Consider the following 13,419-nt stretch of genomic DNA (forward strand, 5'->3'; position numbering starts at 1 on the left):
ACACTGTAGAATGCCTGCCTAAAAAGAACAGCTTTACATGTCTTCCAGGAGGCAGAAAATGAAAGAGCCTCTCTGCACCTTCTTGAGGAGGATATTCCATCAAGTTGGAACTGGAGCCATGCTGCAGCTGACCAGACAGCCTGAAGGGAAAGCTTTGCCGGGAGGGGGCCCTGGGAGGATGGAAGTGAAAAGATTCATAACAAGTAGAAATTGGGATGGATGAAAACAGCACTCTGCATAAGAAAATTTTATATAGGTGCATATATGTATATGATGATGATCCATAGGTCTCAGCCATACACTCAATGAGATCCTTGTGACTGTGGTGGCCATTAGCCAGCTCCTTAATGTTGGCTACGGGGTGGGGGGAGAGGCTGTGGGAGAAATCTAGATTCTGGGATATTACTTGCAGTGAAGTGAGCAATATAAAGCCACTCTCCTATGCTTGCTGTCAGAAATCACTGCAAGCAAAGAGAAAAGAATTTCTTGCCACCCCAAGTTCTGAATGCACCCCCCGCCCCCCAAGATTTTGAGATTTCTTTCTGGAGGCCATATGGTCATTAAGAATAAGTGCTTTAATCTATAATGATACAACAACTGTTTGGTGTGTGATTTAGTCTGTGTTTTGTGTCTTACCATTTTCATGTTGAGCATGCGTTTCATCTGATTAATATAGCTTGATATTTTACCCTGTCCGGCAGGACTCCTGGAGCACAATACATGATGAATTCAGCACCTCCAGGAGAATATATATGGTAGCCTTTATGTATCAGACTTGCCTTAGCACAGGGGTCCCCACTAGAGGCATCCACCATTCAGTCTTTTAAATGACAGTTAAGTGGCACTCTGATTGCCTCTGCTTAGCTGATTGCTACTGACTTGTACATTTTTAATCTTATATTATACTGTTATGCTGTTGTTGTTTTTAAATAGTTTTAAGATGTAAAATTTTATATGATTGTTTTTTACTTGATGTAATCCGCCCTGAGCCTGCCTGTGCGGGGAGGGAGGAATAAAAATTGAAAGCAATAAAATAAATAAATGTGGTCATCCGCCAAGTGTTTTAAGAAAGTGAAGGTAAGCTGTAGCAGCCAGTTTGTGGCAGCCATTTTGTTGCTGTGCCCATCACACTGTGACAGAATTCTAAATGTGCCTATAGACTAAAAAAAAATAGGGACTCCTGCCTTAGTAGTAGTAGTAGTAGTAGTAGTAGTAGTAGTAGTAGTAGTAGTAGTAGTAGTAGTGAATTTATTATCTAAGTAGCAGATCAGAGATTTGTTTGTTCGTTTATTTAAATAGTGCAGCTCATATACTATTCAAAAGTAGTTCATAGAAGCATTTTGAGTATCAACTTTAAAAAGTAATCATTGGAAAAGTATTTTATAACTCATTTTGTACAGCCAGTTCAGAAGTTACAGAAGGACAGCATTCTTGCTGTTTCCAGCAAGGTATTCACAGGGGTTGGATCCAGACTAAATTTTCCAGTGGCAGAACAGAAATTTCCTGTTCCCTCTTCCCACAGCATCCCACTGATTTCCTCAAAATGCTGGTCCTGGTGGACAGGAGACCCTGAGGAATGACAACAGGACAGGGGTCTGCAGCAGGCAGAAGGAATTTGTAGAAACTGCTCATTTCTTCTGGGTCCTATCTAGAGCGAACTGCAGGATTTTCAACTTTACATAGCAATAATAAAGTTCCTGGTCTGCCCATCTACACCTGTATATAGTGTATAAGATAAAATTTTCATATCCAGTACATGATTGGTATGTCTGGATTGTCTCCAAATGATGATGAAGTCAAGCATTGCCTGGGGCTTCAAAACAGCAAATGATTTGGTATCCCAATAGTGCTGCCATTCTCACTGAGCATAAACTATCCAAGAGAATTCTTGAGTTTTTAATTCTCTACCCTTTCTACTTTAAAATATCTCACTTGGCCAAGGATATACAAAATCCTGGAGTCAGCAGTAGTGATGCTTGTACTGGTGGTATATTACTTTCAGGCCTTATAAATAGTAATATGCTCTGAGAGGTTCATATTACAAAGAACAATCAGCAGCATATGTTCATAAAAAAGAGATGCAATAATGGGACCATACAGAGAAATATAAATGTACACATACGGCAACACTTTAACATGGACAATAGGAAAGGAAGGACAGGGACATCTCATACACATAAGCAATGTTAGACTGTATTGGACAGACAGGTGTTAAACATTGTCATAATATCAAAAATTCAAATGTAAAATCTTCAAAAGAAATCAATACAATAGAAACTAACAAGTTAAAAATGTTGGGCACAATTCCAAAGTCTGCGTACATTAGTAAACATCTGAATTAATGTCAATTTCCATTATTCCTGAATCCTGAAAGATCCATTTCTACACAAAACATGTTCTTGAATTGTTGCCATTGTCTTAAATACTTACATTTCAACTTATAGATCCTGGAGTTAGCCGTGTTAGTCTGCAGTAGCAAAATAGCAAAGAGTTTAGTAGCACCTTTAAGACTAACCAACTTTATTGTCGCATAAGCTTTCTGTGGCTCTCAAAAGCTTATGCTACAATAAAGTTGGTTAGTTTTAAAGGTGCTACTGGACTCTTTGCTATTTCAACAGTAATTTTACATGACAAAAAGTTATAACTGCCTCAAATGCATAGCACAAAAGTTGCTTCAAAACTTAACGTTGGTCAATTTCTAAGAAGTGAATTTTAGATTTTTTTAAATTAATGCAGCAATGACTAACTACACTTTACATAGTTTTGCTGCCTCATTCACTGAAGTTCTCCTCTTCACCACTGTAGTCTTATAGAACATGAATCCTTTGGAAAGTCACATTGGTCCCTTTGATAAAAATGTTAAGCGTTTAAGGGTCTTCATGCTTCTGATTTTTCCAAATAATAAGGTCAACTTAGAGGCAGATTGTAGACCAAAAGAGATTTCTTTAAAAGCTTTTAAATTCTTACTGCTTCAGAAGATTGTCATGGTTTTCAATAAAGCAAAGGGAAAATTTTACTTTGCTGCTGGTTTAAGGGGCACCAGTTCAAGCTTTTCTAAACTGGTTTTGGGGAACTGGCTTTTAGCTCTTCTTTGAAATCCTGGGGAAGTGACTTCAAAGAAAGGCAAGGCTTTGTCCTTTAAGCAGGTTTATGACCACTGATCCAAGCTTTAACTCAGGCCTGAAAAGAATATTGAGTACATCTTTATGGAGAATCCTTACAGAAAGATGAACAAGTCAAATGGGATTAAAGAACCTGTACTAGTATCTGAAGGGTAACCCACCATTCAGATGATGCTGTCTCCAGTATTACATTTAATAATGTTCCCAGCTCATGGTTCAAACTAAAAACTTGAACTTGGATACTAATGCCAACAGCCACATAATGACAGAGTACAAAACAGAAAAAAAGAATTTTACCTCTAAATTTACTAAACAAAGAACAAATATATTTTGTAGTCTTACAGGATAAAGTCTTATTTTAAATCATACTACTTAAATTTCAGAAGGTAAAACGAACTATATGCATGATTCATGTAAAGCTGTACTGCAATTCTACTAAGAAAAAATGAATATACTTGGAACAATCTTTTTAAAACCATCATAATGAACTCTAAACTTTCCTCCACTTCTACAATGTTCAAGTTCATCTGTTCTTTACTTGGTTACGAACACCTGTGTTGCAACTATGTTGTTCTCCTAATCTTGAGCTTCATAGTGGAAAAGCAAAAGACAATCTTAAAAAGAGATTTTAAACTAAAAGGCAATAGTATAAGAAAACTGGAGTTTATGTTTTAATAAATTCAACCAATACAGGAAATGCTCATAGCACTGCTTTCTATCAAGATTTGATATACATACCAAAGGTTGCTTCCTTTAAGAAGTAACCTTTCTTAAAGCAAACATGGCTACCTTTCATTGATATTTAAGACTAAAAAGTTAAACTCTGAAAAAGATCGACTGCTGCTGATGACTGACTGCTGGAAAAATCTTCTAATTTTTATTCTGCAACAGCAAAGGCCGTGTATTGATTCAACACTGCAAAATCAATTATATACATTTATATCTCAATATAAAGCTACAATTAAATAAAACATCAGATAACTCTATTATATTTTATAACTCTTATAATAATTCCCTTCAGAGTAGGCTAAACAAAAACTTTATACATGTATAAAATCCTAAAATTTTTATAATGCAAAATTGTATCAAATGAGCAAAGAGAAACTATAAATGCTCTAAATGCAAGGAATTTGGTGGTAGGGAGGGGATAATTGACAAAACCCTGGTCAAAATATCCCAGGGTGCCATCAGGTCTTAGGGTTTTAAACAGATCAAGTTTCTCATCTTTCTGTTTTTCCCCCCACCTCCCCAACACAGCTGTTTTCAAGATTCCAAAGGCATGCTCAGTCCTCGTCAGTTTTCTTTTGGCTTTTCTTCTTTTTAAAAGATACAGTCCGATGTTATTCTTCATACCTAGGTAACTGTCTGAGTCTGCATACACTAACCTTGTCTGTGGGTGAGCCCCTTTTGCTGGCTTCTTTCAAAACTGATGCTTGCTATTAGAAGGAACGAGCCTTTTAATACAGCACAATCCCTTACTGTATGGGAACAATACCAAAACATGGAATGATCCCATAGGCTATAATAGAATCCTATTCTTTGCTTCCTGTGGCACATACAAAGGAATCTTATGGAAAAGGGAAGACTCTCATATCCCTGCTGTTCAACCAAAAAATGTGAGCTTCAGAGAAGGTGGGATCCATATGCCCTATGAAAATCCCTCCATGTGTGGACACTGTGTCCACACAGGGAAGAATTGTGTTCCAAACATTCAGTAAAAGTGGGATAATCCCCCAAATCTTTTGTTATATGATATGAGAACTAAAATATATATTAAGAAAACTAACTTGAAAATGTATATAACTATTTCAAGAACACTACATTTGGCAGTAGATTTCTACTCTATTTCATAACATGCAAATAAAATTGTACCCATAAAACATTACAGGCATAGTAATCTACAAAGTTAATAGCCAAATAGTTTTATTAAAAATTTCCTGGTTAAAAAATGTTCCTCAAAAATGAACAGATATGGGGTCTGAACCACATGACAATTTAAAACCACTACCAGTGTAGTAATCAATTTAATATCTTTATGAATGCAACATTTATGGACTTTTACACAAGTTTTTGCCTTTTAACAAACCAATACAAGTTTCTTCATAAGAACTGAGACATTTGTTTAACTTTTCAGAAATAGATAGAAATTCAATTAACAAACCACTCCATTTCCCCTTGGGAACTAGCTCTAAGAGCTCACTAGAAAAGGGTGTTTGAATTGCTTTCTGTAATTCCATTTTGACTAAACATCTTCCTATGGTCTTTCATGCCATCTATTTGAATTTCGTAGAGAAAGAATATTTTAAGGTTAGAAATAATATGTTTTGTGAAAACCAATGGGCTATAGCTGGAAGCTAATGCATTGTAGCTATTAAAGCAAAATGTTACATAACACATAATGTATTTCACTTTTTCATGTGACATTTTTATGTTTTTGCTACTAGAAGTATGAAGTATACAAAAGCTTTAGATTCAAAATATAAAAGTATGTTCAAATTAATATGGCCAACATTAAGTAGAAAGTATATCCTAAATGAGATTCATACAGATAAATTTTTTTGTATTCTGTTATGATTTTAGCTCTTGACATACTAACATCAACAAAATTAATTGGGGAAATGCTATAAAGTTTAGTTACTTTTTTCATTGAAAGAAGACCACTGGCCAAATAATGTTTAGACAATGAAAATACTTTATGGTGATAATGGAAGATATGTTCCAAGTTGTTCTTTGTTGTTATTCCATCTCCTTAATTAAGTGGGGAAACTCTAGCTTGAATGGAATACCAAATAAGGTAAAATAAATGTGATCTGTTATGCCAATATTATGCATATGGTACAGATTACTCTTTTTATTAATTTATTGTATGATTATTATTACTTTTACAATATCTACCATTGGCTACAAGCAATAAATAGAGTGTTGTTTTGCCTGGAACATGATGTCTGCATTACATCACAGAGCACTAAACCATCCTGGTCCTTCTGGAGAGTTTCATTTGTATAATTTCAGTGACACCTGAACTTAAACACAGTCAACACAATGACATACTTCTCTCCATTTTCTAAGTTAACATACAACTAGTGTGTTTTGTTACTTTATTGAACCAGTCACCATTAGAAGAAGTTGTGCCCAGAAAGGGGTGGGGAGAAATAAAGTAGCCAGCACAAAGATCGGACTAAATAAACAGCCCTTTAGGATGTCAAGCATCCTGGAGATTATGTCTCCCATAGCTTCTGGCCCCCCAAAACAACATGCAAGATGCTGGGAAGAGAGATTCTTAATTCCAGCACAGCCCCATGCTTGCTGATAAGAAGGAACAGCATCAGTCCTCACAGTGGAGTTGGAAGAGTGGTGGAAGGAGAGGAACAGGAGCGGGGAGACGTTTGGGTGCGTAGCTATGTTAGTCTGCAGTAGAACAGCAGGATTTGAGACCAGTGGTACCTTAGAAATCAATAAGATTTTCAGAGTGTAAACTTTTGAGAGTCAGAACTCCCTTCTTCAGTCACAAGTAAGACTACTGTCTGAAGAAGGAAGCTCTGACTCTCAAAATCTCATACTCTGAAAATCTTGTTCATGGGCTTGTAAAGTTGGACACCTTGCTCCAACTCACTTGAAATGGGTTGGTGGGGGGGTTAAAAGACAAACATTCCTCATTACACTGCAATTTTGGTGGTTTGCTTTAAAAACAGACCCTTCAGCCCCCTGGAAATATACCCCCATAGGGAAGGACCTGGTTAATGTATTTAGAATTAACTGGAAAGCCAATACCAGTACATCTGAGAATTCTGAATTTGATTGGGATTCCTGAATATACCTAAAAATATCATATACACATTTGGAGATGACACATTTAGATCCAAGCCATGAGATGCAAAAAAACACAATACACAATTTTAGACCACTGCAAGTTTTTGTAAACATTTGGCTGCTGGGAACATAAATCCACACCAAGGAAGTAACCAGAAACTAAAACATAAAAAAAGCACAAGTTACAATTATTTGTGCTTGTCATATAGCAAAGAAGGAATTTGGTTATATTTGCCTGTTGTGTGATATTAACTGGTTTTGTTCATTCCAACTGACACAGCAGAGTAGATTCATGCCCTAGCTGAGGCACCCTGAAAAAAATCTATCTATGCACTATTGCTGTACATAATTATAAATTAATGACTAGATTAAAGGTAACAAAGAGATAACATCAGGATCTTTCTTAAAATACGTATGGTAGGAGCTTTCCATAGTAAGTAACCATGCTAGGGTTATCAAATATTCCAGGAGAGCAGCCAGGCCTGGGAACTTTGCCAATTCTGGGATACAATGGAAGCCAGAGGTCTGGAACAGGAACCTGGGAATTTCATCTTTACAAGCAAAACTTTCATCACTGACTTAGCTACATTGAGAATCATATTATAGAATTTCAAAATGCTGCCAGTAGATGTCACTCTAGGATGCTTGAAGATGGAAAGTAAATACATTTTTTAAAACCACTAGAAGACTTACACAAAGGATACTTGCTAAAGGTTGCAGTGAAACAGTATTTTTTTTAAGATAAGGAAAAAATCCACTATCCTTTGAAGGTTGCTCAGTTCACATATTCCTGTTGTTCACCCTGAAGAATTGATATTGCACAAACTGTTTAAACATGACTATCCTATTTACCACAGTAGTTTAACTCTCTGAATGCAAAAACTTTATGAACTATTCTGCTCCGTATGTTTATTTGTTTCATTCAGAATGCTCTTAAATCTAGATTAAGTTATATGAATTTTCATTCTTATCAAATCAGGCCCAAAATGTTCTTAAAGAAAAACTTCTGTGATCATCCCATAAAAGAAATGGAAAATTCTAAAATAAATCTTTTAATGTCATTTTTAATCTCTTACATTGTTTAAATCATAGCTGTCCTTGAAGAGCAACAAAAAAGCATGTGCATGTTTTATGCCACTCTACCATCAATTTAATAAATTAAATTGCTTTGTATTTCACTCAAAAGGTGTTGGGATCAATTAGACCCAAGTTAAATAGGAAAAATTAGGGTTTAGTTGTGGAAAAAATATAAACCGTAAAAACTCATGCTACAATGTAATAGCTATTTAAGTATTATTTTTAGAATTTCTAACTTGAATTTTCACTTTTCCAAGTGCCTAACTACAGTGAGGAGCTCCTAGAAGGATGAAGTGATCACCAACACTACCAAGCACTTTCACTTAAACAAAAGTAGCTAACACAAATGTATTTATTTAGGAAATTTCTGCACCACCTCTCCCGGAAAACAAGAGTATATTAATGCATTTATTTCAGCAGTAATTGCTGAGGTCACTGTGCAAACTATCCTCATGGGTACGCTCACTAGTATAGTTATGCAATCATTTGTATATATGTGGAAATACGTTATCTCATGCATGCTCAGTCAATGACACATAGATCTTCCCTCTCTCATCACACCTCTTGGACAAAGGGACCTCTGTGGCCTATTGGAAAGGTGACTGTGGATTTAGAATGGAAGAACAGCCTGTGCTATTTTGGTTTTAGGGTCCAAGTGACTGGTTCACATTTGAACCTTAATATAGAAATGTTTTAAAACTATCTTTTAAAACATGCCCCAAATAAAGTAGACATGTACATATAATTCAAATTTTATTTTGTCCTACCAAAGAGGCTGTTCAAATAAAGCAAGTAAAATCTCTTTGGTTCAAGACATGAAGTTCGCATCATTGCATGCTCTTCTGTGTACAAGTATGGCTTTTTGATTTTGACTGATGATATGTAGGTTATTTACTGAGATAATTTGGTACCACTAAGTGGACTCAGTTAACACAGTAACACAGTATCTGTGATCTAAGAAACTGTTCCTGATATTGAAAGCCCACATCGCTGGTCTAATAATTCTTGTATACTATACGAAGTGGATCTGCCACTGACAGAACAATTAGTAACATAGGACTATCTTACCACTTGGGTTGTCACCAATGCAATTAGTTTTGCCATTCCAGTACCACAGCAGAAGTGTTGCATCACGGGACCCTGAGAGAATATAACAATTGCCTCCAATGTAGGATTCAGAACGGGCAAGGCAGGTGACGACATCCCAGTGTCCAAATACTACTTGGATCAGTTTCCCTAGAATACACAAAACAGATAATAGTTTTCAGTTCAAATAAAGATATCTTATTAAAGAGACAGACCACCTAGCAGCTCATGCTAGCTGTATTTCCAAGCTGTACTACCTGAAATTCTTGAACTTGAAATGCCTGAGACTGAACTGGTATCTATCTATAGAAAGCATTTTGCTACATACTCTTCACCGCCAACTTTACATTTTAAATGTCTGTATTTTTGGAATTCCACAGAATTTTCATCTACTAGCCAATCTCAGTGCAGGATCTAGTAAAAATCCTTTGAGGAATCATAATTTTTTGATATTCAGGGGAAACATTCATCCCCCATAATGTTTTCCCATTACTACTTGGTACATTTCCATAAGTAAAACGTAACTTATGTATATATGCCTAGTAAAATGCCTGTTGGTATCATAACTATATTGTAAGAAGTCTGGAGTGAATGGAGGAAAGGAATTAACAATGTATTATTGTGAGCTCTGCACACAGAAGCACATGCTGCAATGGAGACAAAGGCCAGCATAACAACAAGGTATAAGATCATCATTCACAAACTGCAGCCCCACCCTGCAGTGTAACAGAAGTTACACTGCAGGGTGGGGCTGCAGTTTGTGGAAAAACTATTCACATACAGTAAAGATTTTTTAAGGTGATCGCAATATAGCATGAGACAGTGGCTGCTTCCACACACGTTGGATAATCCACTTTCAATACTCTTTAGTGAACATTTGGAACTGCTTTTCCATGTGTGGGGGAAAAAATCATCCACTTTCAAAGGATTGCTAAAGTGCATTAAAAGTGCAATATTCAACATGTGTGGAAATGGCCAGTATCGTTTTTAAAAGTTCTATTGTGCACACAAGTCTCATCTGAAACATGAAAAGTATTAGACCCCTCGAATTAGAATGCATTTGAGTAACTGTACAGATTCAAATAATTCAATCAACTTTCTAATCAAAACACCTAGCTATTAAGCCTTTATTCCTTAAATAAGTATGAATATATAAAGATGCTATCTGAATTAGTCTCTGTGTTTAGATCTGATCCAACATTCTCCAAAGCTTGGCTTTCCAAAATCCTTGCACTAACCTGGTAATTTTGCTTTATTAGCGGGATGGAGCTAGAGGAATCATTCAGTCCTGTTCAGATCTACTTCCTGCTCTTTCTTTTCCTTACATTTCTTAAATTAATTCCTGATAATCTCTTAAGAGTGCCACAGCTTGAGGATGAGGGCTGTTTGCTTTAATACTAATCCTTCTCTTTACACCATAATATCAGTTACCATCACATGCACTGGGATATTCTCACTTCGAAAGAACAAATTTTCTAGTTAATGCTTTATTTGACAACTGTACTACAAATTTTAAAAAGTTAGGCACAAGTCTTTGCACTATTGACTCTAAAAATCTGTCTGTAGTCGTCACTTGCCTTGAAAATCCCATGAGGTGGAACTTCACGGGGTCGCCATGAGTTGGTTGCGACTTGATGGCACTCTTTACCTTTAAATAATACCCACTTTTGCAAGATGGTTTTATTGTGACTGTGCTGTTCTAGCTAAATTCAGAAAGCATGATTTATGTTATATTTCCTGTTACAGCTCCCCTCCTTGAAATCTAATAAGAAAAAGGTTCTTGTTGTATAAGTGCTAAAGTATAATTGAATTCAGCACTTGTGACTGCTTGCCATTACCTATTACTGATCACATCATCTTCTCCTGCTCACTTGCCACCCCCCAAAACTTTGGAAAATTATTTGTACTTTTTTGGTAATCTTTAAAATTCTAACTAAATATTCTTTGCATAGTCAAACAAAATTAGAAGATAAGAAGAAATATTGGCAGATCATTGCTTTTTACTGAGTTTGCAGAACTTCTCAATTGTATATAATTTCTTCTAATACATTTTCTACCATTCACAAAAATATAGTAAAGCAGAAAAGGCCAGCAGCTGTTTTGTTGACAGCTTTGCCCTCAGACATCATTCAGTAAGTTAAAAAGTTAAAGGTGGTCCCCCTGTGCAAGCACTGAGTCATTACTGACCCATGGGGGGATGTCGCATCACAGCATTTTCTTGGCAGACTTTTTGTTACGGGATGGTTTGCCATTGCCTTCCCCAGTCATCTACACTTTACCCCCAGGAAACTGGGTACTCATTCTACCAACCTTGGAAGGATGAGTCAGCTTTGAGCCAGGTACCTGAACCTGGCTTCCGCCAGGATCGAACTCAGGTCATGAGCAGAGCTTGGGCAGCTTACCACTCTGCGCCACAGGGCTCTTTCCATTCAGTTAAGTACTATGCTGCATTCCTTTAAATGTGATGACCAAAGGATAGGAAAATGGTTCAGCTTTATATTCTACTTATTTGGTCTACAGAGTATTAGAATGACAACAATCCCAGATAAATAGGTATCCAATTGATACTTTAAAAACTTCTGACAAAGAATCCATTACTTCACAAAGGCTACTGTTCCAGTGTCACACATCACAGCAGCAGGAAATTCTTCCTCAAATGTAACCAAAATATACTTTGCAGTAATTTATATCCATTATTCCGAGTCTTGTCATCCAACACAAGTGAGAACATACCCGCCCCATCCTCCACATGGCAGCCCTTTAGCTACTGGAAGGTGACAATCATATCAGCTTTTAAGGATCTCTTCTCCAGTGAAGAGATTCCCAACTCCTTCAGCCTCTCTTCATAGGTCATCAAATGTTTCACCATCAGCGTCTCATGTCTTAATTGCCCACTGCAGGACTTGTTACAGCTTACTGACATATTTTGTAAACGATGGCACCCAAAAGTGAACACAGAACTCCAGGTGAGGCTTAACCAAGACAGTGGACAGTGGCACCAATAACTTCACGTGACCTCGACACTACACTTCTGCTAATACAGCCTAAAATCACATTAGCCTTTTTAACCACCACATCATACTGCTGGCTCATATTAAGCTTATGGTCTACTAGAACCTCCCAATCCTTTTCATGGGTGGTACTAGCCAGTCAGGTTCCTTGCATCAAATATTTATATAACTTGATTTTTATTACCCAAGTGCAACACTTTATACTTGTCCCTATTAAACTTCATTTTATTTGCCTGGGCCCAATCCATCCTATCCTAGTCCAGCTGCATCCTATTTCTATGCCCAAAGGTATAAACTATCCCTTGCAGTTTAATATCATCCTCAGACCTGATGGACACATTCTGATAAACAGCACTGGACTCGAAACAGAATTCTGAGGCACCCCATTTGTCAATTCCCTTCAGGCTGATAGGGCCATGTACTATTACCATTTGGGTATGATCTACCAACTAGGCCTTAATCCACCTAACAGTAACAGGATCTAGTCCATATCTCACTAACTTCTCAAAACAAATATCATGGGGCACCATGACAAAAGCTTTGAGAAAAGGAATTGTCAGGTTACAGAATGGACTGTACCATTTAAGACAATTTCTTTTTTCCATATATTAAAAGCCCTGACTTGTATAGCCCAGACAGGTGCAATCCCATCTTGGAAGCTAAGCAGGGTCAGTCCTTGTTAGTACTTGGATGGGAGACCACTAGGGAAGTCTAGGGTTGCTACATAGAGGCAGGCAATGAAAAACCATCTTTGAATGTCTCTGAACCTCATGGGGTCACCATAAGTCAGCTGTGACTTGATGCAGTATACACACACACACATCACACAGGAATGAATGCATTTTACATCATCTACAAAACATGATTAAGTTTTTAGACTAGCATTTACTATTCTGAAGATTCCTTTACATTTTAAAAATTGTTTTTCTTCTACTCATGTGTTTGTAGAAATGGGAGACATCACAAAAAATGGGAGTTTCAGAGAACAGCAGATCTCTGGGCCATAATCACAAAGCCGATACAGAGTGAATCCATTCTGACTTAGAAGACTGGCTTTATTCCACCCCCGTTGTAGCTCCTTTCCATCCATATGCGGCACCACAAAGAGATGAAAAATAGCCATATAAAGACTAGTCAGAAAACCACCAAAAAGTAATGGTGTATATTTTGGGGAGGCCACAAAGCTGCAAAGCAACATAGTAAGTTGGTTGAGGATTGAGGTACGGTACAACCTGGGAAATAGAAGGCAAATTTGGTTTTATAATGGGAACTGCATGAAGGAGGCAGAACCAGTCCATATCAGGTGACCACGA

The 13,419-nt window shown here is 36.9% G+C and overlaps 1 protein-coding gene across 3 annotated transcripts in view; it reads right to left on the reverse strand.

Moving 5' to 3' along the window:
* LRBA (LPS responsive beige-like anchor protein) overlaps nt 1–13,419 on the reverse strand; it is a 602,029-nt gene that overhangs the window by 11,326 nt on the left and 577,284 nt on the right. For all 3 annotated transcript variants that reach the window (XM_054990072.1, XM_054990073.1, XM_054990070.1), the window contains exon 53: nt 9,078–9,245. In XM_054990072.1, coding sequence (XP_054846047.1) covers nt 9,078–9,245 — 168 coding nt within the window. The remainder of the gene's footprint in view (nt 1–9,077; nt 9,246–13,419) is intronic.

This window comes from Eublepharis macularius, chromosome 10, assembly GCF_028583425.1.
Source record: "Eublepharis macularius isolate TG4126 chromosome 10, MPM_Emac_v1.0, whole genome shotgun sequence".
Classification (NCBI taxonomy): Eukaryota; Metazoa; Chordata; class Lepidosauria; order Squamata; family Eublepharidae; genus Eublepharis; species Eublepharis macularius.